The following is a 25751-nucleotide window of genomic DNA, read 5'->3' on the forward strand; positions in this document are numbered from 1 at the left end:
TCTATAGTCAACTCCACTATATATATGTCAAAATACTATACACATTGTACACGTACAATGCTGTATTAATTATTTTGTCAACTCAACAATGAAGGGTAAGTCTACTCTATACACCACTTGAAGTCTCCACTACCTTAGTCTTATTACTGTGTTAATACTAAAGTGAACACCATAACGTTTGCATTTGCACAAGATGGGGTATGGGAAAGGAACTTGTACATCTGCAGTCATCTCAATATGCACATATCTGCAGTCATCTCAATAGGTACATATACAGTCGTCTCAGTGTGGTTTCAGAGGGTGTTGTGCCAGTTAGAACACAACGCTGCAAAAGCTCTCTGCATCCCGTCCTGCTACTGTCTGCTGTGCAGTACAGCATGACAATGCAGTACTGCAAGGCTCCCGCGTTGTACTCCGACTGTGTGTGCGTGCGTGTGACTCTACAGCGTGAGTGTGGAGGCGTTGGTTGGCACAGTGTGTTCTCTATGCAGACAGTTCAGCTAGTTCAGGTCAGAGCAGCTAGCAAATCAGGCAGGCAGGGAAAACAGGGCAGTAGTGTGTGTGCAGTGTTTTGTGTTGGCCTACAGTCTAAATTCCTCATAGCATTTCATTTCTGTTTGCGATTGTTGTCACCACTCCATAGCTGAGTAGCTGAGCCAGTCTGAACTTCGCCAGCTGAGACAGTCTGTCATTCAGGGCTAGGCTACAGTGCTCATTGATTTGCCAATAACAATGTTTAAGGTTGTGTGTGTGTGTGCTTGTGTGCGTTCTAATCCTGGCTCGCCACTAGAGAGAAGGAGCTGGGTGTGTGTGTCACACTGACCTTCATCTACTCCCTCGTGTGTGTGTGTGTTAGACTCCAGACACACTAATCATTAGTTGGACAGAGATGGGTCTGGCCTCTTCGTGCCTTTTGTTACAGCGTGGCTTGCTGGGTGAAAGCTGGGTAGGGGCTGGTTGGGTGAAGACTGGGTAGGAGCTGGTTGTGTGGTTGGGTAGCGGCAGGCTGGAGGGTGGGCCAGGGTTGCTGGCTGGAGTCTGATGGTCGCACAGGTTATGGCTTGCATTTCAACACCCTACCCGCCACCCATTGTCCTCTCCTCAAATCTCTCATTCGGCTCTCTATTTCTCCTCTCTCTCTCCTCTCACATCTTTTTCCTACTCTCTCTCTCTCTCCCCTATCCCCGCTCTTTTCCCCTCTCTCTCTCTCTCTCTCTCTCTCTCTCTCATTCTCCCTCTCTCCCGCTATACATAATAAGTTCTGTTGTAAGTCATCACACCTGCCTATCATTATTGAATGTGTTCCAACTGGCACCCTTTTCCTTATTTAGTGTACTACTTTTTACCAGGGCCCATAGGGACTATAGTGCACTATATAGGGAATAGAGTGCCGTTTGAGATACAGCCATTCTTGTCCAACCTCAGTAGTTACTGGGGTCATTCGCTGGTGCTACAACAGTGTTGCTCTATCCGACACCACATACCGCCACTCCTCACGTACTAGTTTGAGCAAATCACACATGGACACGAGTTGCCATGAAAATATGCTACTATAGCTGCAGAAACTAGGGCTGACCCCATTTAATCGACTGAACGATTGTTTGGTCGATATGCTGTTGGTCGAACAATATATTTTTAATCGAGCAGTAACAAATATGTATGTTTTTTATGGCACACAAGACACCTGGCTGATTTGCGCCTGTCTCAGTGGGCTAATCCATTACATAAGTATTCAGACCCTTTGCTATGAGGAGGGCCTACAGCTCAGTTGGTAGAGCATGGCGCTTGCAACGCCAAGGTTGTGGGTTCGTTTCCCATGGGGGGCCAGTATGAACAAATGTATGCACTCACTAAACTGTAAGTCACTCTGGATAAGAGCTTCTGCTAAATGACTAAAATGAGAGAGAGAGAGAGAGAGAGAGAGAGAGAGAGAGCCCAATGCTCCATCCTGCGACCTAAGAAGTTAGTATCAGATGCTCAACATGCTCTGCTCACTCCTACTGTAATGGTCCAGCCCTAAACCACACGAAAACAACACTAGACACTATAGAACACAAAGCTTTTACTATGTCATCCTGGAATATACAAGGTCTGAGGTAATCTGCCTTTGGCCTAAAAAGCAGGAACCCAGACCTCATCAAATAAATTGGAAATACAGACATTGTCATCCTACAACAAACATGGTATAGAGGAGCAGGACCCACTGATTGCCCTCTACGTTACAGAGAGCTGGTAGTCCCATCCACCAAACTACCAGGTGTGAAACAGGGAAGAGACTCAGGGGGTATGCTAATTTGGTATAGGGCAGACCAAACCCACTCTATTAAATTAGTCAAAACAGGAACATTTTACATCTGGCTAGAAATTAATAAGGAAAGATCTGAACTGAGAAGAATGTCCTCGTGTGCTACCTATATCCCCCCAATAGAATCCCCATACTTTAACGATGACAGTTTCTCCAGAGGGGGTGTTCAACCATTTCCAGGCCCAGGGACATGTACTAGTCTGTGGCGACCTAAATGCCAGAACTGGACAGGAACCTGACACTCTCAGTGCACAGGGGGACAAACACCTACTTGGAGGTGACAGTGTTCCCTCCCAAATATGCCCCCCTAGACACAACTATGACAAAACAACCAACAAAAATGGGTCACAACTCCTGCAGCTCTGTCGCACGCTGGTTCTTTACATAGTCAATGGTAAGCTTCGAGGAGACTCCTATGGTAGGTAGACCTACAGCTCATCCCTTACTTTATTACTGACCTCAACCCAGAGTCTCTCAGAGTGTTCAGTCAGCCCACTATCAGTTCACAGCAAAATCACAGTCTACCTAAACAGAGTAATACTCATCAAAGCCAAAGGAACTGCACAATATTAAGAAATGCTATAGATGGAAGGAAAGTAGTGTAGAAACCTACCAAAGAACAATTAGGCAACAACAAATTCAATCCCTTTTAGACAACTTCCTGGACAAAACCTTTCACTATAATAGTGAAAGTGTAAACATGGCAGTAGAAAGCCTAAACAGTATATTTGACCTTTCAGTTTCCCTATCAAATCTAAAAATGTCAAGCAGACAACCAAAGAAAATTAACAACAATGACAAATGGTTTGATGCAAAAACCTAAGAATGAAATTGAGAAACATATCCAACCAAAAACATAGAGACCCAGAAAACCTGAGTCTAAGCCTTCACTATGGTGAATCACTAAAACAATACAGAAATACACTACAGTAATTGAATAATCCATAGAATCTAACCACTTCCGGGAAAATTGGAACACACTAAACAAACAACAACACGAAGAGTTGCCTATCCAAAACGGAGATGTGTGGATAAACCACTTCTCCAATCTTTTTGGCTCTATAACAAAGAACAAAGAGCAAAAACATATAAATTATCAATTACAAATCTTAGAATCAGCTATTAAAGACTACCAGAACCCACTGGATTCTCCAATTACATTGAATGAACTACAGGACAAAATACAAACCCTCCAACCGAAAAAGACCAGTGGTGTTGATGGTATCGTACATGAAATGATCAAATATACAGACCACACATTCCAATTGGCTATACTTAAACTCTTTAACATCATCCTCAGCTCTGGCATCTTCCCTAATATTTGGAACCAAGGACTGATAACCCCAATCCACAAAAGTGGAGACAAATTTGACCCCAATAACTACCGTGGGATATGCGTCAACAGCAACCTTGGGAAAATCCTCTGCATTATCATTAACAGCAGCTTTGTACATTTCCTCAGTGAAAACAATGTACTGAGCAAATGTCAAATTGGCTTTTTACCAAATTACTGTATTTACCCTGCACACCCTAATTGACAAACTAACAAACCAAAACAAAGGCAAAGTCTTCTCATGCTTTGTTGATTTCAAAAAAGCATTTGACTCAATTTGGCATGAGGGTCTGCTATACAAATTGATGGAAAATGGTATTGGGGGGAAAACATACATCATCATAAAATCCATGTACACAAACAACAAGTGTGCGGTTAAAATTGGCAAAAAACACACACATTTCTGTCCACAGGGCTGTGGGGTGAGACAGGGATGCAGCTTAAGCCCCACCCTCTTCAACATATATATCAATGAATTGGCAAGGGCACTACAACAGTCTGCAGCACCCAGCCTCACCCTACTAGAATCTGAAGTCAAATGTCTACTGTTTGCTGATGTTCTGGTGCTTCTGTCCCCAACCAAGGAGGGCCTACAGCAGCACCTAGATCTTCTGCACAGATTCTGTCAGACCTGGGTCCTGACAGTAAGTCTCAGTAAGACAAAAATAATGGTGTTCCAAAAAAGGTCCGGTTGCCAGGGCCACGAATACAAATTCCATCTAGACACCGTTGCCCTAGAGCACACACAAAACTATACATTCCTCGGCCTAAACATCAGCGCCACAGTTAACTTCCACAAAGCTATGAATGTTCTGAGAGACAAGGCAAGAAGGGACTTCTATGCATCAAAAGGAACATAAAATTTGTATGTACACACAGTGAGGGAAAAAAGTATTTGATCCCCTGCTGATTTTGTACGTTTGCCCACTGACAAAGAATGATCAGTCTATAATTTTAATGGTAGGTTTATTTGAACAGTGAGAGACAGAATAAAAACAAAAAGATCCAGAAAAACGCATGTCAAAAATGTTAAATTTGCATTTTAATGAGGGAAATAAGTATTTGATCAATCAGAAAGATTTCTGGCTCCCAGGTGTCTTTTATACAGGTAACGAGCTGAGATTAGGAGCACACTCTTAAAGGGAGTGCTCCTAATCTCAGCTGTTACCTGTATAAAAGACACCTGTCCACAGAAGCAATCAATCAATCAGATTCCAAACTCTCCACCATGGCCAAGACCAAAGAGCTCTCCAAGGATGTCAGGGACAAGATTGTTGACCTACACAAGGCTGGAATGGGCTACAAGACCATCGCCAAGCAGCTTGGTGAGAAGGTGACAACAGTTGGTGCGATTATTCGCAAATGGAAGAAACACAAAATAACTGTAAATCTCCCTCGGCCTGGGGCTCCATGCAAGATCTCACCTCGTGGAGTTGCAATGATCATGAGAACGGTGAGGAATCAGCCCAGAACTACACGGGAGGATCTTGTCAATGATCTCAAGGCAGCTGGGACCATACTCACCAAGAAAACAATTGGTAACACACTACGCGGTGAAGGACTAAAATCCTGCAGCGCCCGCAAGGTCCCCCTGCTCAAGAAAGCACTTATACATGCGTCTGAAGTTTGCCAGTGAACATCTGAATGATTCAGAGGAGAACTGGGTGAAAGTGTTGTGGTCAGATGAGACCAAAATGGAGCACTTTGGCATCAACTCAACTCGCCATGTTTGGAGGAGGAGGAATGCTGCCTATGACCCCAAGAACACCATCCCCACCGTCAAACATGGAGGTGGAAACATTATGCTTTGGGAGTGTTTTTCTGCTAAGGGGACAGGACAACTTCACCGCATCAAAGAGACGATGGACGGGGCCATGTACCGTCAAATCTTGGGTGAGAACCTCCTTCCCTCAGCCAGGGCATTGAAAATGGGCCGTGGATGGGTATTCCAGCATGACAATGACCCAAAACACACGGCCAAGGCAACAAAGCAGTGGCTCAAGAAGAAGCACATTCGAGTTGCCAAACGTCAGCCTCGAAACCTTAATGACTTGGAGAAGATCTGCAAAAAGGAGTGGTACAAAATCCCTCCTGAGAAGTGTGCAAACCTGGTGGCCAACTGCAAGAAACGTCTGACCTCTGTGATTGCCATCAAGGGTTTTGCCACCAAGTACTAAGTCATGTTTTATGAGGGGTCAGATACTTATTTCCCTCATTAAAATACAAATCAATTTATAACATTTTTGGAATTTTTTGTTGTTATTCTGTCTCTCACTGTTCAAATAAACCTACCATTAAAATTATAGACTGATCGTGTCTTTGTCAGTGGGCAAACGTACAAAATCAGCAGGGGATCAAATACTTTTTTCCCTCACTGTATATGGACGAGCGATGTTAGAGCTGCATGGACTAAGATACAGTAGAATAGTATAGAATACGGTATATACATATGAGATGAGTGATGCAGATATGTAAACATTATTAAAGTGACTAAGATACCGTAGAATAGTGTAGAATACAGTATATACAGTGGCTTGCGAAAGTATTCACCCCCCTAGGCATTTTTCCTATTTTGTTGCCTTACAACCTGGAATTAAAATTGATTTGGGGGGGGGTTGTATCATTTGACAAAATATTTCCTGAGCTAATAAAGTAAAAAATAATACATAAAAAAACAAAATACCGCAAAGTTTCCTCAGAGCTCGTCGCGAGGCCGCCATCTCCGTCGGCACCATCAGGTTAGGCCGATACCCGCTAATGATCAAAATCCAGAAAAGAGCTGTTCAATTCTTCAAGCACCTAAAAGGAAGCGATTCCCAAACCTTCCATAACAAAGCCATCACCTACAGCGAGATGAACCTGGAGAAGAGTCCCCTAAGCAAGCTGGTCCTGGAGCTCTGTTCACAAACACAAACAGACCCCACAGAGCCCCAGGACAGCAACACAATTAGACCCAACCAAATCATGAGAAAACAATATAATTACTTGACACATTGGAATGAATTAACAAAAAAAGACTGAGCAAACTAGAATGCTATTTGGCATAAACAGAGAGTTACCTGACCACTGTGACTGACCATCCAGGCTCTGTCTTAGCCGGCCGCGACCGGGAGACCCATGGGGCGGCACACAATTGGCCCAGCGTCGTCCAGGGTAGGGGAGGGAATGGCTGGCAGGGATGTAGCTCAGTTGGTAGAGCATGGCGTTTGCAACGCCAGGGTTGTGGGTTCGATTCCCACGGGGGGCCAGTATGAAAAAAATTAAAAAAAATAAAAAAATAATGTATGCACTCACTAACTGTAAGTCGCTCTGGATAAGAGCGTCTGCTAAATGACTAAAATGTAAATGTAAAATGTGACTGAACCAACATTAAGGAAAGCTTTGACTATGTACAGACTCAGTGAGCATTGCTATTGAGAAAGGTTGAGACCTGGCTCTCAAGAGAAGACAGCAAGATTTGTTGCCACAAGAAAAGGACAACCAGTGAAGAACAAACAGCATTGTAAATACAAGCCACGTTTATTTATTTTCTGTTTTGTACTTTAACTATTTGCACATACTGTATATAGACACTTTTTTGTTTATCCATTTCACTTAGAGAGAGAGAGAGAGAGCCCACACACACTCTGGGATAACATAGTGAGTGTGGGTGCGGTTGTGTACTCACTACACCAGGTCATTCTCTCACCTCTCAAACCAGTCACCATAAAAACTACCTTGACACATCGTCATTTGTTTGGTTTGGCTCTGTGTTTGAAGGGCTCGATCAGGGCGTCACACATTTCATACTTCTCTCTTATGAAAGATTGTACTTAACTCCATTGTTAGGTTACAGAATAGTTCTCTCATCTTCTCTCCCTCTCTCTGGGAAGGTTGAGGGGTAAATGAGGGCATCGTAGCTCTTATGAAAGGATGTATGCCTACTTCCTTCAATTCATTGTGAGGTGAGTATAAGGTTATAGAGTAGCTGTTGGGCAAACACTGCTCGTGTGTGCGTGCGTGTACCGCCGAGTGAGAGTCTGATTATGGTTCCCACCTCCTGTGAGTCGAACTCAGTGACTGTGTGAACTCTCTGACTGTCTGTGTTAGTGTGTCTACCCCAAGAGTGTGTATTATCTGACTTGTGTGGGTTTGAACCGTATGACCCTAGGGCTGGGAATTTGCCAGGGACCTCCCAGTACGAGGTTATAATAATAATAATAATAATATAATATGCCATTTAGCAGACGCTTTTATCCAAAGAGACTTACAGTCATGTGTGCATACATTTTTACATATGGATGGTCCCGGGGATCGAACCCACTACCCTGGCGTTACAAGGGCCATGCTCTACCAATTGAGCTACAGAGGACCACATTATCACGATACTGTGCCGATACGATATGTATTACGGTTCTATATGTATTGCGATTCGATGTTCCAAACAAATTGCTCACCATATGTCTGCTGCAGAGGAACAAAAGAGAGCCATGAGAAATTGAGTTTTGGTACAGCCGATTTAGCGCTAGCTAACGTTAACTACCTAGAAAATCTGCAAAAATAATATTGAGATACTTTGCCCCATCCCTATATTATCTGATCTGTGTGTATCATCAGATGTGTGTTTTCACTCTCCATCTCCTCCTGCAGGTTAATCTGTACTCCATGTGCTGGGCTGTGTCCGAAGGTGTGTATGGGCCAGAAGATGGTGGACTCTGTGACAGCAGCACAGGCTCTGAAAGGATGCACCGTGCTCAACGGCAGCATGGAAATCAACCTCAGAGGAGGAAGTTAGTATTGGGAGTGTTTACTACAGTGTGTGTGTGTGTGTGTGTGTGTCATTATGTCACCCCTGCTTTTAACCAAAGTTCCTTCTGAGTTAATAAGGATTTGATTGTGTGCGTGCGTAGATAACATAGCAGCAGAGCTGGAGGCTAACCTTGGTCAGTTGGAGGAGATTACAGGGTATCTGACCGTCCGGCGCTCCTATGCCCTCGTCTCTCTCTCTTTCCTCCGCAAACTACGGGTCATCAGAGGGGACACACTGATAGATGGGTAAGTTGACTTTCCTTCTCGTCCTCTTCCTCCACCTCTTTCTTCTTCCAAGCCCTGCAGTTCTTTCTCTTTCTACTCCTCCTCTTCCTCCTCCTCTCATATTCAAAACTATATCTGTCAATAATACTTAAAATACCCTTAAAAATACATAAATATAATGTGTCTGTCAGGGTTGGGATCAATTCCATTTCAATTCCAGTCAATTCAGAAAGTACACTGAAATTCCAATTCCAATTATCTTCAATGCTTTTCACTGAGGAAAATGTGGAATTGGAATTTGGTTTGCTTTCTGACTTGACTGGAATTTAAATGGAATTGACCCCAACCCTGGTGTCTGTTTCTTCCCCAGGGGCTACTCGTTCTATGCCTTAGACAACCAGAACCTGCGTCAGCTCTGGGACTGGAACAAACACAACCTGACCATCCTCCAGGGGCGCATGTTCTTTCAACTCAATATTAAGCTCTGCATGTCAGAGATCCGCAAGATGGAGGAGGTGACAGGCACCAAAGACAGACAGCACAAGAACGACATCGTATCCAAGACCAATGGAGACCAGGCCTCCTGTAAGGACCATACAGTCTTGAGTACACACACGCATGAACGCCAACACACACACACGCACAGACATATACACACTTGACATTTTAAAAACATTTTTGTCATTTAGCAGACGTTCTTATCCAGAGCAACTTACAGGAGCAATTAGGCTTAAGTGCCTTGCTCAAGGGCACATCAGCAGAGTTTCACCTAGTCGGCTCGGGGATTCGAACCAGCAACCTTTTTGATTTCTGGCCTAACGTTCTAACCGCTAGGCTACCTGCCGACCCACACACATGCTTGTGCGCACACGCACGCACGTCTGTGGTGTGTCACAGACTTAGGACAGTGTAATACTGACCATATCCTGTGATAGTAACCATGCGTCTTTGTGTATGTGACTCTCAGGTGAGAACCAGGAGTTAAGGTTCACTCAGGTGCGTGCCACGCATGATAAGATCGTGATCAGGTGGGAACCGTTCTGGCCTCCTGACTTCAGAGACCTGCTGGGCTTCATGCTCTTCTACAAGGAAGCGTAAGTATGTCCAAAGCACTCAAGTTACTTTTGGGAATGAGCAGTTTCCAGAGAAGTGGGGTTTTAATTGTACCAGTACACTATGGGCCACAAACAGTCTTCCCTAGGAACTTACTGTATTAGATCAGTACCATTTAACGTCTTCCTTTCTGAAGAAGTTCGTGGAACATTCAATGTAGTCAAGTCTTCCCAGGAGCCAAGTACAATTCCTCCTTTCTAAGGACCTTTTTGGAGCAGTAACATTCGTGTGTGTCTCCTTATTTCTTATCTATGCTATTCTGCGTCTCTCCCCTCTCCCAGGCCCTACCCCAACGTGACAGAGTTTGACGGCCAGGACGCGTGTGGTTCTAACTGGGTAATAGTTGACCTGGACCCCCCAGCCCGGGCTACAGAGGGCAACCCACAGGTGGAGCCAGGTAACGTTTCATTCTCTTCTGTCTTACAACTGTATTGGAAAGGATAAATACCCGTACACTGACAAAATCATGGAGGAAATCCAAAATGGAGGCTTGGATGCAGAAATATGATGTTTGTTAAGACATGATGCCCCAAAATGTGAATAAAGTGCATGAATAAAAGTGGACAAAACAAACGTTTTGGTTGATTTAAAGGTAGACTCAGCGATATGACGTAGATGCAGAAAGTAAACAGCATAGTGGGTCAATTTCCACAACAACCAAGAGCGTTGAAGTGAGAGGCTCAACTTCTCCGCTGTTTTGGTGCCATGGCTACCATGCTGTAACAGCGTGACGTGAACTCTTGCACGTGCGCAGATACTGTGTGTTACTGTGTGAGAGCAAAGTCTTGCATCTCGCTCATCTCTATCTGCGGTGCTGCTTGTGGCTACATCATTTCGCTAAGTCTACCTTTAATCCATCATGAGTGTCACCTGTCTGTCAATCTGTCTAACAACTATACGGTTAAATGATTTTAGCTGCTTAGCCATTCATATTTATTTGACAACTCTCAGCATACAGTACAGGTACATACTAGTCACTGTAGTAGCAAGGAAGGAACAGCCAGTGTTGCGCTCAGTAGTGTCCGTGCTGCAACACATAACAATACTATTGTTCCTTCCAGGTACCCTGATCTTGTCTCTGAAGCCCTGGACGCAGTACGCCATCATGGTCAAGACCCAGCTCTCTGCCTCTGATGAACACCAGGTCCTCGGAGCCAAGAGCAAAATCATCTACGTCAGGACCAACGCCACCAGTAAGAGCCCTTATTGAGATATAGGTTGCGTCTCAAATTACACCCTATTTCCTATGTAGTGCACTACTTCTGACCATTATGGGCCCTGGTCGAAGGTAGTGCACTATATAAGGAATAGGGTGCCATTTGTGACGCAACCATACAGTTCTTAATTCAATTCTGTGAGTAAGATTCCTCATTCTCCCTGATGATCTCAAGCCCTCCTTCCCTTCCCCCTTAATCAGACTAACAGGTAAGTGGACTATCCAATATATCAATCAGCTAGCAGGTTCTCCAGGGTCGAGGGTGGGATTCGACTGCCCCTGGTTAGGATAAGTGGTTTAAGAGCTACAGTAGCTGGTAGATTGGCTGTTGTCCTCTGCTTCACCTCAGCTGTTAGCTGAGGTGTGTCAAGGCTAATGGCACGAGAACAAGGAAGAGGAAGGAGACGATGATGATGAGACAGGAGTGCTACCTGTACCTCCCCATCTCATTGTCTCTTTCTCGTGCCAAATGTCTGTAGTCACTAGTCACTCAAGCTGAGGTCATGAATCTTCTGTCACCCTGTGTGTGTGTGTGTGTGTGTGTGTGTCACCCTGCGTGCATTTGGATCTCCCTGTGTGTGTGTGTGTGTGTGTGTGTGTGTGTGTGTCTCCAGAGGGCAGGCTGTGGTTTAGGGTTGAACACAGACAGGTGTCTAAATTAGTCTGACTGGCTTCCTTTATACTTGTTGTGCGTTGTTTCCTTCCTTCCTGATAAACCACATTACAGTGCAGCCGCGTGGCATGCCGCCTCCTCGCACCACACAGGCTGGTGTGAGGCAACAGTTGGCACACAACCATCAGAGGCAGGGAGGCGGGCAGGCATGTCAAGGGTGTTCTAGTTGCAGTTGCAACAGTGTTCTACTGTAGTTACAGTTTCACCCTCCTCGTCTCTAGCCTGGTCCCAGATCTGTTTCTGCTATATTGCCAAGTTTGGCTGGCATCCAGGCTACCTCTGTCTCTCTGTCTGTGTGGCGGTTGGACCGAACCTGGGTTCACATCCTGTCTTGTGTCATGACTCTATCACCCCCACATACCTCTAGGAGAAGCTGTCGTTAAACATGATCTTTGTTCTCTAAAGTTATAGCGGCTGGCACAGCACTGTCGGCAGGTTGGTTGGAGGGTAGGTGTGCGTTCTCAAGGGTGTTCTAGTTTTTCTAGTTTCACCCTCCTCGCCTGTCAGGCACCTATCCTGTTTCACGACCTCATCACCCCCACAAACGCTCACACACACGCATACCTCGAGGAGAATCTGTCATTAGACTTAATGCTCTCTAACAGAGTCTGACAATGTGGTCTGACCTGTACCCTGTAGGCATCCTCATCAGACATGCAGACACTGTCAGTCACTGTCATCATCACTCACAGACCGAATGTAATCACACACCGGTACTGACAGTGATGCCTGGTACTCTCTGTCCTGTCTGCCAGTCAGTCACTCACCCTGTTTTTTTTGTACCCCTCCCCCTTCCACTGCTGATACCAACACTATAGCTATTTAGAAATAAGCATATCGAACACTGTGAACCTTTTGCTCGTTATCATATTGTTATTTGACTAAATAAAGGGGTATTCATGTCCGAGCATTGACGTATGCAGGACTTCTAGTGCTCATTTCTCCCCAGTAGTTAGTTGATTGGTTAATTGACCAGAGAGTACGCTCACAGTCCAAAATTATTCCATGGTTAGCAAGGAAGAATGAATACATACCAGCAGTGCTGCAGACCTCAAGGCCCAGATTTGAATACCCCTGCTCTAACAGAATTGTGTACATCATAGACCAGGGATATTCAAATCTGGTTCTGGACCTTTTTTACCTGGTAGTTAATTGCACTCACTTGATGTCCGAAGTTTTAATCCGTCCCAGATTAGAGGGCAGGTATGAAAATCAGCAGTGGAACTGGATTTAAGGTCCAGATTTGAGTTTCTCTGTCATATACATTAGTATGGTATGTATCTGTGTTCTCCCCCAGAACCGTCCGTGCCCCTGGACCCGATCTCGTCATCTAACTCGTCCTCTCAGATCATCCTGAAGTGGAAGCCCCCCACGGATCCCAACGGCAACATCACTCACTACCTGGTGTACTGTCAGCAGCAGCCTGAGGCCAGCGAACTCTACAAGTTTGACTACTGTCAGAAAGGTGTGTTTTAGAGAGACTGTTAAGTTCTATTGTATTCTACAAATGTAACTTCTGTCAGAAAGGTGGTTCATAGGCATCATATATACTGAATAAAAATATAAACGCAACATGCAACAATTTCATTAATTTTACTGAGTTACAGTTCATATGAGGAAATCAGTCAATTGAAATAAATTCATTAGGCCCTAATCTATGGATTTCACATGACCGGGAATACAGATATGTATCTGTTGGTCACAGATACCATAAAAAGTAGCCAATGGGCCTCCGGTTGTGAGGCCGGTTGGACGTACTGCCAAATTCTTCTCTAAAACAACGTATGAGGTGGCTTATGGTAGAGAAATGAACATTAAATTCTCTGGCAACAGCTCTGGTGGACATTCCTGCAGTCAGTATGCCCATTGCATGCTCCCTCAAAACTTGAGACATCTGTGGCATTGTGTTGTGTGACAAAACTGCACATTTTAGTGGCCTTTTATTGTCCCCAGCACAAGGTGCACCTGTGTAATGGTCATGCTGTTTAATCAGCTTCTTGATATGGCACACCTGTCAGGTGGATGGATTAGTTTGGCAAAGCAGAAATGCTCACTAACCGGGATGTAAACAAATTTGTGCACAACATTTGAGAGAAATATGCTTTTTGTGCGTGTGGAACATTTCTGGGAACTTTTGTTTCAGCTCATGAAACATGGGACCAACACTATACATGTTGCATTTATATTTTTGTTCAGTATAGTTATGCGATTATCATCAGTTTGACAACTGCTCGAAAGGTGAGTGTCTTTCTCCAGTGGACTATTCTATTCTATTGGACGACTGCCAGAAAGGCAGTGTTTTCCATAAGCGCCGGCTAAATAGCCGATACCAGACTCATTGTAAGCCGGCTACTTTTTCTACTTCATAAATGAACTAGGCTTCTTTTCATTTAAAAGTTTCAAATCGCTAGTCAGAAGAGTCTGTATAGCCTTCTCCCGAACGATATGCATAATCTAGTGATCTATTGATAGGACAGGCGCCTGTCAGTCACAAAGCGAGCGATGACAGGGAAACTGCTCGTTTGTCAGTCTGCTGTCTGTCCCGCCTCTCGGTACCTGTGTTATTTTTGTACGCCGTGGTTGGCTGCAGTCAAATTGATTTTCATGGAGGAGGGAGAGCGTGATGTTTCTTAATTGTCTCATGTGAGTGAATTTACACGTCCCATGTAATGTAAGTGGTAACGATGAGTTGAAATCCACGTAATTATTGTTATAATGTCCATGGTATAGCATCGGAAGAGGATCGCATCAGTGAGAGGGCCGTTCATTTGGCTCCCTAATTTGCGTAATGGTAGGCTACTACTGCTTTTTGGCGATTGTCTGCAGATAAATTATGAAGATATTCAATTAATATGTTGAACCCTCACTGCAGGAACCATAGGTAGTGGAGAGAGCCTCCTTCTGGCCCAAAATATGATAAAAGAAAACGGATTGAAGGTTATAAAAGCTAATTTCATCATACATATATGGTATTATTATAGATATTGATATGGCCTACTGATTTGATTAAAGCGTTGACAATTAAGTAGTCAACTGCTGCTTTCTTTGTATTTAAGCCCATGTTTAACACCTGCTTCATTCTTCAATCATACCTGTAGATCTATTAATTGGTGCCAGACTTTGTATAAAAGTGGGGGTGCACATTCTGGTGATGGGTCTGGGGTTCCTCCACATATTGTTTCTCAACAGGGAATCCATGTTTACATGACAGAACACAACCTTTCTTCCTAGGTTTTTTCCCCCAAAGAATTGAAAGAGTAGACTAGTTTTTATGACTACAGTGCATTCGGAAAGGATTTTCAACCCCTTTACTTTTTCCACATTTTGTTACGTTACAGCCTTATTCTAAAATTGATTACATCGGTTTTTTCCCCTCATCAATCTACACACAACACCCCATAATGACAACGCAAAAACAGATTTTTAGAAATATTACATTTACATCATTATTCAGACCCTTTACTCAGTACTTTGTTGAAGCACCTTTGGCAGTGATTACAGCCTTGAATCTTCTTGGGTATGATGCTACAAGTTTGGCACACCTGTATTTGGGAAGTTTCTCCCATTCTTCTCTACAGATCCTCTCAAGTTCTGTCAGGTTGGATGGGGAGCATTGCTGCACAGCTATTTTCAGGTCTCCCCAGAGATGTTCGATCGGGTTCAAGTCCGGGCTCTGGCTGGGCCACTCAAGGACATTGAGACTTGTCCCGAAGCCACTCCTGCGTTGTCTTGGCTGTGTGCTTAGGGTCGTTGTCCTGTTGGAAGGTGAACCTTCGCCCCAGTCTGAGGTCCTGAGATCTCTGGAGCAGGTTAACATCAAGGATCTCTCAGTACTTTGCTCTGTTCATCTCTTCCTCAATCCTGACTAGTCACCCAGTCTATGCTGCTGAAAAACATCCCTACAGCAAGATGCTGCCACCACCATGCTTCACCGTAGGGATGGCGCCAGGTTTCCTTCAGACGTGAGGCTTGGCATTCAGGCCAAAGAGTTAAATCTTGGTTTCATCACACCAGAGAATCTTGTTTCTCATGGTCTGAGAGTCCTTGAGGTGCCTTTTGGCAAACTCCAAGAGGGCTGTCATGTGCCTTTTACTGAGGAGTGGCTTCCGTCTGGCCACTCTACCGTAATCGGTGGAGTGCTGCAGAGATGGTTGTCCTTCTGAAAGGTTCTCCCATCTCCACAGAGGAACTCTGGAGCTCTGTCAGAGTGACCATCGGGTTGTTGGTAACCTCCCTGACCAAGGCCCTTCTCCCCCGATTGCTCAGTTTGGCCGGGCGGCCAGCTCTAGGAAGAGTCTTGGTGGTTCTAAACTTGTACCATTTAAGAATGATGGACGCCACTGTGTTCTTGTGGACCTTCAATGCTGCAGACATTTTTTGGTACCCTTCCTCAGATCTGTGCCTTGACACAATCCTGTCTCTGAGCTCTACGGACAATTCCTTCGACCTCATGGCTTGGTTTTTGCTCTGACATGCACTGTCAAATGTGGGACAGGTGTGTGCCTTTCCAAATCATGTCCAATCAATTGAATTTACCACAGGTGGACTCCAATCAAGTTGTAGAAACATCTCAAGGACGATCAATGGAAACAGGATGCACCTGAGCTCAATTTTTAATTTCAATACCCTTTTTACCCCTTTTTCTCCCCAATTTTGTGGTAGTTACAGTCTTGTCCAATCGCTGCAACGCCCATACGAACACGGTAGAGGCGAAGGCCGTGCGTCCTCTGAAACACAACCCAACCGAGCCGCACTGCTTCTTGACACAATGCCTGCTTAACCCGGAAGCTAGCCGCACCAATGTGTCGTGGAGGAAACACTGTACACCTGGCGACCATGTCAGCGTGCACTGACGCTGGACCAATTGTGCGCCTCCCCATGGGTCTCCCGGTTGCGACCGGCTGTGGCCGGCTGTGAAAGAGCCTGGACTCAAACCAGGATCTCCAGTGGCACAGCTAGCACTGCGATGCAGTGCCTTAGACCACTGTGCCACTAGGGAGGCCCCCTATAAACCTATTTTCGCGTTGTCATTATGGGGTATTGTGTGTAGATTGATGAGGAAAAAAATTATTTAATCAGTTTTAGAATAAGGCTGCAATGTAACAAAATTTTGAAAAAGTCAAGGGGTCTGAATACTTTCCAAATGCGCTGTATATTACTAATCTACCGCCTTCCATCAAAGTACCACCCACAGAGATTGATTGACAGGTCTGAAACCCTACCCACTCTGTGACTCACAAACATCCTGCCCCCTCCCCTGACAATCCCACCCACCATGATTGACTGACAGGCCAAACTGTTAAAGGGATAGTTCACCCAAATTACAAAATGACACATTGGTTTCCTTACCCTAAGTGTCCACAGCAGCAGAGCCAATAAAATACACAATTTGAAGAACAAACATCATTGTGGCAATTAATATCATAAATATGACTTTAATCTCAAGAGAAGACATTTTAATGTTAAAGGTTCTTACTTAGAAAATAGTCATGATCATTTAGACCTAGTAGTGATGCACGGGTCAGCTGTTTGTTCACCACATCCACCCGCAATTGCTAATAACCCATCCGCAACCGCCCGACTATATGTGATAAAGTGAAAACCTGAGGCCCACACCTAACCCGCAAAATTAGAAAATGCTCTGTATGGTCGGATATGACGGAACGATTTTGATAGGCTATTTGTTGGTCAACTTGTCTATTATTAGTTTCTCTTCTGTCATTACTTGTTGCCCTAGAAGACTAAATAAACCTTTGCTCACCAGAATAGTTGACATCGGTAAAGTTTGTTTTCTCTTTCCTCTTTCCTCTTTTATCTATTCTTCTCTCCTGCAGCAAAGACGTTTAGGGACCGGGTAGACAATGCATAACCCCAAAGAAACTGGAAAGATTTTCCGTGCAAAATGTTCAAATTACATCAGTTTGACCGGTTTTAAGGAAATTAAAAGCTGTTAAAACAATACAACGTGTTTTTTATAAGATTTCATTTAGGCTTGAATGCATATTTTATGTGGTTGAAATAGTATAAACTTTTATGATGCTGATTAAGATAGCACCACCACCTTTACAGACGGTCCCTAACCACGCATTCATTCTCTTAAGATGCTGAATGAAATCAATCATATTTCTCCACTCTTGTTCCCGATTCAAAATAATTTTACTGCAAGAATTGCTCAATTCTGCTGCAGTTAATATTATATTAGGCTATGTGAGAGGTCATAGACCTACAGTCAGTGTCCAGATTTCACTTAGGCTACTATTCCATTTAACCCATCAGGGCCCGGTTTCCCAAAAGCATCTTAAGGCTAAGTTCATCATTAGAACCATTGAGCTCATTGAATAGTATGGTTCCCTTGAGGTGCCATTTTGAAGTCCCCGTCTTGTGACTGACAAATTTGTATAGCGTCTCTCATAATCATCACACATAGCCTGCTATCATCCTCTACCACTACACCAAATCTTTCCGAAACATTATACTACTGTTCTGGCCCTCCCTTCTATTTATGTTTAACTCTCCATTTCACAACTTTTCTCTTATTGAATTAAACTCCGATATTGTCCTTTTTGCCTCAATGGATCAACGTTACTTTTTCTGCCCAAATTCCCAAAAGCACTTGGCAATTGGCATGTATTTGTCGCGCTACAGTCAGGCCCTGAAGCTTAGGCTTAGGCTACGCACTAACGGCAGAAAAAAATAATGAAAGAAAAACGTCCATGTAGCCTATACAGTGAGGGGAAAAAGTATTTGATCCCCTGCTGATTTTGTACGTTTGCCCACTGACAAAGAAATGATCAGTCTATAATTGTAATGGTAGGTTTATTTGAACAGGGAGAGACAGAATAACAACAAAAAAATCCAGAAAAAAACGCATGTAAAAAATGTTATAAATGTATTTGCATTTTAATGAGGGAAATAAGTATTTGACCCCTCTGCAAAACATGACTTAGTACTTGGTGGCAAAACCCTTGATGGCAATCACAGAGGTCAGACGTTTCTTGTAGTTGGCCACCAGGTTTGCACACATCTCAGGAGGGATTTTGTCCTACTCCTCTTTGCAGATCTTCTCCAAGTCATTAAGGTTTCGAGGCTGACGTTTGGCAACTCGAACCCTCAGCTCCCTCCACAGATTTTCTATAGGATTAAGGTCTGGAGACTGGCTAGGCCACTCCAGGACCTTAATGTGCTTCTTCTTGAGCCACTCCTTTGTTGCCTTGGCCGTGTGTTTTGGGTCATTGTCATGCTGGAATACCCATCCACGACCCATTTTCAATGCTCTGGCTGAGGGAAGGAGGTTCTCACCCAAGATTTGACGGTACATGGCCCCGTCCATCGTCCCTTTGATGCGGTGAAGTTGTCCTGTCCCCTTAGCAGAAAAACACCCCCAAAGCATAATGTTTCCACCTCCATGTTTGACGGTGGGGATGGTGTTCTTGGGGATCATAGGCAGCATTCCTCCTCCTCCAAACACGGCGAGTTGAGTTGATGCCAAAGAGCTCCATTTTGGTCTCATCTGACCACAACACTTTCACCCAGTTCTCCTCTGAATCATTCAAATGTTAATTGGCAAACTTCAGAAGGGCCTGTATATGTGCTTTCTTGAGCAGGGGGACCTTGCGGGCGCTGCAGGATTTCAGTCCTTCACGGCCTAGTGTGTTACCAATTGTTTTCTTGGTGACTATGGTCCCAGCTGCCTTGAGATCATTGACAAGATCCTCCCGTGTAGTTCTGGGCTTATTCCTCACCGTTCTCATCATTGCAACTCCACGAGGTGAGATCTTGCATGGAGCCCCAGGCCGAGGGAGATTGACTGTTCTTTTGTGTTTCTCCATTTGCGAATAATCGCACCAACTGTTGTTACCTTCTCACCAAGCTGCTTGGCGATGGTCTTGTAGCCCATTCCAGCCTTGTGTAGGTCTACAATCTTGTCCCTGACATCCTTGGAGAGCTCTTTGGTTTTGGCCATGGTGGAGAGTTTTGAATCTGATTGATTGATTGCTTCTGTGGACAGGTGTCTTTTATACAGGTAACAAGCTGAGATTAGGAGCACTCCCTTTAAGAGTGTGCTCCTAATCTCAGCTCGTTACCTGTATAAAAGACACCTGGGAGCCAGAAATCTTTCTGATTGAGAGGGGGTCAAATACTTCCTCATTAAAATGCAAATCAATTTATAACATTTTTGATATGCGTTTTTCTGGATTTTTTTGTTGGTATTCTGTCTCTCACTGTTCAAATAAACATACCATTAAAATGATAGACTGATCATTTCTTTGTCAGTGGGCAAACATACAAAATCAGCAGGGGATCAAATACTTTTTTCCCTCACTGTAGATATGAATTGACTCATGACTGCGGGTTATGATTCAACCCCGCGCATCACTAAGGCTTAGACCAGTGGCGTTCAAGCTTTTTCAGCGGGGACCCCATTATTTTCACCAGAATTTCCGAGGACCCCATTTTTTTTCGCCAGAAATTCCCAAATCTAATGACACCGCCTTAAAATTAGTAAATTAAGATTTTCACATCAACAAATAACCTTCAATTTTTTACATGTTCATCTTTCCTATCAAAATTAAGAGAACCAATACATACATTTATCCAATAAAATTAAAAAATTCAAATGATCTTTCTCAATAACATTTGTATATTGTCACATTCAATAATCTGTACTCTTAATTTTTTTTGAATACCACTGGCCTACGATATCCAAAACAATATCCAAAACAACTAACACCCTGAATTCATACATTTTCAGTCATTTTAATTGTTAAGTCACATCTTTCTACTCAATAACACAACTCATTGTTACCAATCTGGGAGGTAAAGTTGTTAAAGTATTCGATCATTTAGCTGTGTATTTAGAATGGAATCAAGGCATTAGAATGTACCAGAGGCCACCAAAATAGAGCTTGTTCTGCAACAAAAAAAATCACAGAGGGGCAAGCCCCTCGGGATCACCCCAGTCCGGAACAGTGTGTGAGAGACTGTGAAGTTCTGTGATTCAGGTGGATGGAATAGTTATTTACCTGATTTGGCCTTCTCCTAATAAGTGGTAGCCACTCACTCTATGGCACACACACATGCTCTACTTTAACTTCTTCTCCTCTACTCCCACTCACTCACCCAAACATTCAAGAGTCTAGACAACACTAGTCTGTAAAGACAATTAATGACAGGCTCCCCCGGCAGTGTGTGTGTATATCTGTCTGTTTCTGTGTGCCTGTCTCTCTGCCTTTCTCTGTACCTCTGTCTCTGTGTCTCTGTCCAACTTTGCCTCTGACTCTCCCTGCCTCCCTCCAGGTATGAAGCTGCCATCGCGGGTGCCCACCCAAGTGGACAGTGATGAGGAGGCCAAGTGGAACCAGACTGAGGACGAGGGGCAGGGTGGCCGCTGCTGTGCCTGTCCCAAAACAGACAAACAGTTGAAGAAGGAGGCAGAGGACTCAGAGTACCGCAAGACCTTCGAGAACTACATCCACAACGAGGTCTTTGAGCCCAAGTACGTATGACATCTACCTCAGTCAATCAGTCAGTCAGTTAATCAGTCAATCAATTAAGGACAAACTTCTCTCTCTATTTCTCTCCATCTCTACCGCACCTGCTGTCTCGACCTCTGAATGCTCGGCTATGAAAAGCCAACTGACATCTACTCCTGAGGTGCTGACCTGTTGCACCCTCTATAACCGCTGTGATTATTATTTGACCCTGCTAGTCATCTATGAACGTTGGAACATCTTGAAGAACGATCTGGCCTTAATGGGCATGTACTCTTATAATCTCCACCTGGCACAGCCAGAAGAGCACTGGCCACACTCGGAGCCTGGTTCCTCTCTAGGTTTCTTCCTAGGTTCCTGCCTTTCTAGGGAGTTTTTCCTAGCCACTGTGCTTCTACATCTGCATTGCTTTCTCTTTGGGGTTTTAGGCTGGGTTTCTGTATAAGCACGTTGTGACAACTGCTGATGTAAAAAGGGCTTTATATAATCCATTTGATCAATCAATTGATATCAATCAGTCAGTCTTTATTGTCTAAATTAGGACATTTGTTAATTTGTTAATTGTGTAATCAGGGTACAAAAGAACATGTACACACACATCATGTACACACACACATTCATTATGTGTTTTAGGTAAACTGTCGTCATTCATAATTTGAACTGCCATCCCTTCCTGTCCTGTTGTCAGACAAGCTGAATCTGCATACTGTTTCCCCAGCAGCACACATCACCCAACTCTGACAACACAGGGCTGGGTTGCGTCCCAATAATCTCTACTTTCTCCCGAAGTCTTCATGGATTTGAAAGGAAATGACTGACATGGAAACTCTTTCTAGCCCATGTCTACACCGGGGGGCATGCTTTGAAATGTATGGGGAGTAGTGAAAGAGTGCACATTTCAGGAGGAAGGAGAGACTTTTGGGACGCAAGCCTGTTTTTTTCTTCAAGGCTAATTGAAGCCCCATTTCGTTTGGTGCCTTATAAATACGACCCAGCAATCTACCCAGTAGCAGTAACCTCAACATAATGGTGTGATATATTTAGCAAATAGCTGTTATAATAATAAAATAAATGATTGATTTGATTAATGAATTGATTATCCCTCATTCCCTCCCAGACCAAGACAGCGCCGCTCCGCCATGGGCGTAGCCAATCAAACGCAGCCGTCAGTCGTGACGACGCCCGCCACCCTGCCCGAAGGTTTCGCCACCCGCGGCCCAGACGACGAAGATGGTAATGGTGTGGAGAGCAGTAAGATCCAGCTGACAGTGTTTTCCAAGGAGTCTACGGTCATCTCCGGCCTCCGACACTTTACCTCGTACCAGATTGACGTGCTGGCCTGCAACCACCCCACAGACCCTTCACGCTGCAGTATGGCAGCCTTCGTCTCAGCTCGCACCATGCCTGAGGGTGGGGCTATCTACATGCTAGTACACTGCCCATACACACACCCACTACTTAAAGGGATACTTTGGGATTTTGGCAATGAGGCCCTTTATCTATTCCCCAGAGTTAGATGAACTCGTGGATGCCATTTTGATGTCTCTGTGTCCAGTATGAAGGACGTTTGATGTAGTTTCGCAAGCCAATGCTAACTAGCGTTAGCGCAATGACTGGAAGACCATGGGTATCTGCTAGCATAAATATGGTATCCACAAGTTCATCTGACTCTGGGGAATAGATAAAGGGCCTCATTGCCAAAATCCCAAAGTGTACCTTTAAGAAACCACTGTAAGAAGTAATAAGCCAGTTTAACATGATCATTTCTTGTCTACTTTTGCACAGTATTTCTAGACCTGAGATGTTTGTAGTAGTGGGATAGAGTAATGAGGCCATTATAACACCTTGTGTATCCTGTCAACAGACAAAGCAGATGACATAGTGGGGCCCATCAGCTACGACGTGACTGAGTACACAGTTCATATCAAGTGGCTGGAGCCTAAAGCCCCCAACGGCATGATCATCCTGTATGAAGTCAACTATAAGAGACTGGGAGACACAGAGGTGAGAGCTCTCAGACACGTCACACACACACAGGTACTCAACCATAAACACACACACACATACGCATGCACACACACAGGAACACACACAAACAGACAAATACTGAACATTGGATGTGTCCCACAGCCTCACTTAATATAATATAGATAGATTGAACAGTACCACGGTCTCTCTGCTCTCATTTAGTGAATAGGACCGTTAATGGAAAAGCAATAAAGGTCTGATGTTGCATCAGCGCTGTGTTTTAGTTACCATGGAAACGTTGCACAGGCCATAGTCATAGCTGATGTCGCTGATGTTGAAAACAACATAATCACTCCGGTGGTTGTCGAATAATAGTTATTACACAAACATGTTTTTCTAAAATCAGGTCATTTGTTTTATTATTGGCTCATATGCAATGATTTCAAAACACAGCTGATTCACATAGACATTATTTTCTATTAGCTCTGTGTGTTGTTTTCAATCTTTTCTTAAGTCTGTTATTACGCATGTCCTGTTTATCGTTTCCTCTTCTCAATCAATACTTCACATTTTATTTCTATATCTAAGTGGCTTATTCAACCCTTTTCCTGTCCCCTCAAACTCCTCTCCTCCTAAAACACAGATAAATAAATGAAAATTAAATGTGTGTGTGTGTTCGTTCTAGGAGCTGCACCACTGTGTGTCCAGGAAGATGTACCAGCAGTCGGAGGGCTGCAAGCTGAGAGTGGTGCATCCTGGGAATTATACCGTGAGGATCCGAGCCACCTCGCTGGCAGGAAACGGCTCCTGGACTGACCCCACACAGTTCTACGTAGAAGACCTGCGTAAGCGATGCACACACACACCACAGACCGCTTGGCCAATCAGTGAATCAATCAAATATCATTTGTATATACTTGTATTGTACATTAGCAGTACCATTAACCTGGCCTAAATCTCCTAAACATTAGAGCACACCGAGGCACAGTAAAGTTAAGAAAAGAATTGTATGTGACCATAACTGACCTTTTCCATGGCGATGTGTTTTTAGGGGTGGATCCATCCAACATGGTGAAGATTATCATTGGTCCAGTCATTTTTATCGTTCTGCTGATACTGGTGGTAGCAGGAGGATTCGTCATGTTCAAGAAGAAGTAAGTATTATGCCTTCTACACATCTATCTTACTACAGCCAACCCAACTGTCTATGAAAGAATCGGCCTGGTGTGTAGTCTCAGTTGTTCAAGAAAAGGTACGTAGTATTACACGGCTTCTCTCCTGATTAGTAGGACTACACCAGTAGTATTTATAGGCTTTTGTTCCAGCCCAGCACTAACACATGACGCGACTAATAGTGGTCTAAATTCCCATTTGATTTCATTCAAGTTGGCTGGATGTACTTTGGGTGGTGGACCATTCTTGATACACACGGGAAACTGTTGAGCTTGAAAAACCCAGCAGCATTGCAGTTCTTGAAACACTCAAACCGGTGCGCTCTGGCACCTACTACCATACTCTGTTCAAAGACACTTTAAACTTTTGTCTAACCCATTCATCCTCTGAATGGCACACACACACAATCCATGTCTCAATTGTCTCGAGGCTTAAAACTCCTTAACCTGTGTCCCCTTCATCTACATTGATTGAAGTGGATTTAACAAGTGACATCAATAGGGGGGTCATAGCTTTCACCTGGTCAGTCTGTCATGTTTTGTGCACTCATGATATATTATTAACCCTACCTCCTTGTGTTCCCTCAAGGCAAACCCAGGGCCCCTCTGGACCTCTCTACACCTCCTCCAACCCAGAGTACCTCAGTGCTGCTGACAGTAAGGACACATCATAATAATATTCTTTATTCTCAGCTGACCTTTGTGAATACACCTGTGTAAAAGCATAGTTGACTGGATTTTGATGTTCAACTAGTATACCATGTAAATGGACAATCACTGACACATACTAGCTGGCACAACATTAGCATTACGGTGGATGTCTATGCCAATCGGAGATGTAGAATGTACAATACTTGACCGTTTGTGTCTAGTAATGTCCAGCCATTGACTGTGTGTGTGTTGTAATCTGCAGTGTACGAGCCCGACGACTGGGAGGTGGGCAGAGATAAGATCAACATCCTGCGTGAACTGGGTCAGGGCTCGTTCGGCATGGTCTACGAGGGCATCGCCAAGGACATCGTGAAGGGCGAGCCGGAGACACGCGTGGCAGTGAAGACGGTCAACGAGTCGGCCAGTCTGAGAGAGAGGATCGAGTTCCTCAACGAGGCCTCCGTCATGAAGGGCTTCACCTGCCACCATGTGGTAAGTGACCTACAGAGGTTATAGAAGGGGATGCCACCTTACGTTTACATTTTTGTCATTTAGCAGCTTGTAATAAGGAAGGTGAGACCACGATTATCAAAAGTAGAATTTTCTTGAAAAAGTAGGTGTTGGTAGCTGCCGCAGTGCAAGAATCAAAGCAATTAAGGTAAACAAAATGTTTCCCTCTCAGGTGCGTTTGATGGGTGTGGTCTCTAAGGGCCAGCCCACTCTGGTTGTCATGGAGCTGATGACACACGGTGACCTGAAGAGCTACCTGCGCTGCCTCCGCCCTGACTCTGAGGTACACACACACACACAAATACA

General features: G+C 44.2%; 1 protein-coding gene across 2 annotated transcripts in view; it reads left to right on the forward strand.

The window, feature by feature from the left end:
* The window catches only part of LOC311146660 (insulin receptor-like), a 93712-nt gene that overhangs the window by 61378 nt on the left and 6583 nt on the right, over positions 1-25751 (forward strand). For both annotated transcript variants that reach the window (XM_084183192.1, XM_084183191.1), the window contains exons 5-19: positions 8268-8407; positions 8528-8672; positions 9022-9236; positions 9619-9745; positions 10046-10161; positions 10826-10957; positions 12951-13118; positions 20951-21149; positions 22262-22554; positions 23009-23148; positions 23798-23957; positions 24164-24266; positions 24874-24941; positions 25198-25427; positions 25618-25728. In XM_084183192.1, the coding sequence (XP_084039318.1) occupies positions 8268-8407; positions 8528-8672; positions 9022-9236; positions 9619-9745; positions 10046-10161; positions 10826-10957; positions 12951-13118; positions 20951-21149; positions 22262-22554; positions 23009-23148; positions 23798-23957; positions 24164-24266; positions 24874-24941; positions 25198-25427; positions 25618-25728 (2347 nt within the window). The remainder of the gene's footprint in view (positions 1-8267; positions 8408-8527; positions 8673-9021; positions 9237-9618; positions 9746-10045; positions 10162-10825; positions 10958-12950; positions 13119-20950; positions 21150-22261; positions 22555-23008; positions 23149-23797; positions 23958-24163; positions 24267-24873; positions 24942-25197; positions 25428-25617; positions 25729-25751) is intronic.

This window comes from Coregonus lavaretus, assembly GCF_964263955.1.
Source record: "Coregonus lavaretus genome assembly, chromosome: 19".
NCBI lineage: Eukaryota > Metazoa > Chordata > Actinopteri > Salmoniformes > Salmonidae > Coregonus > Coregonus lavaretus.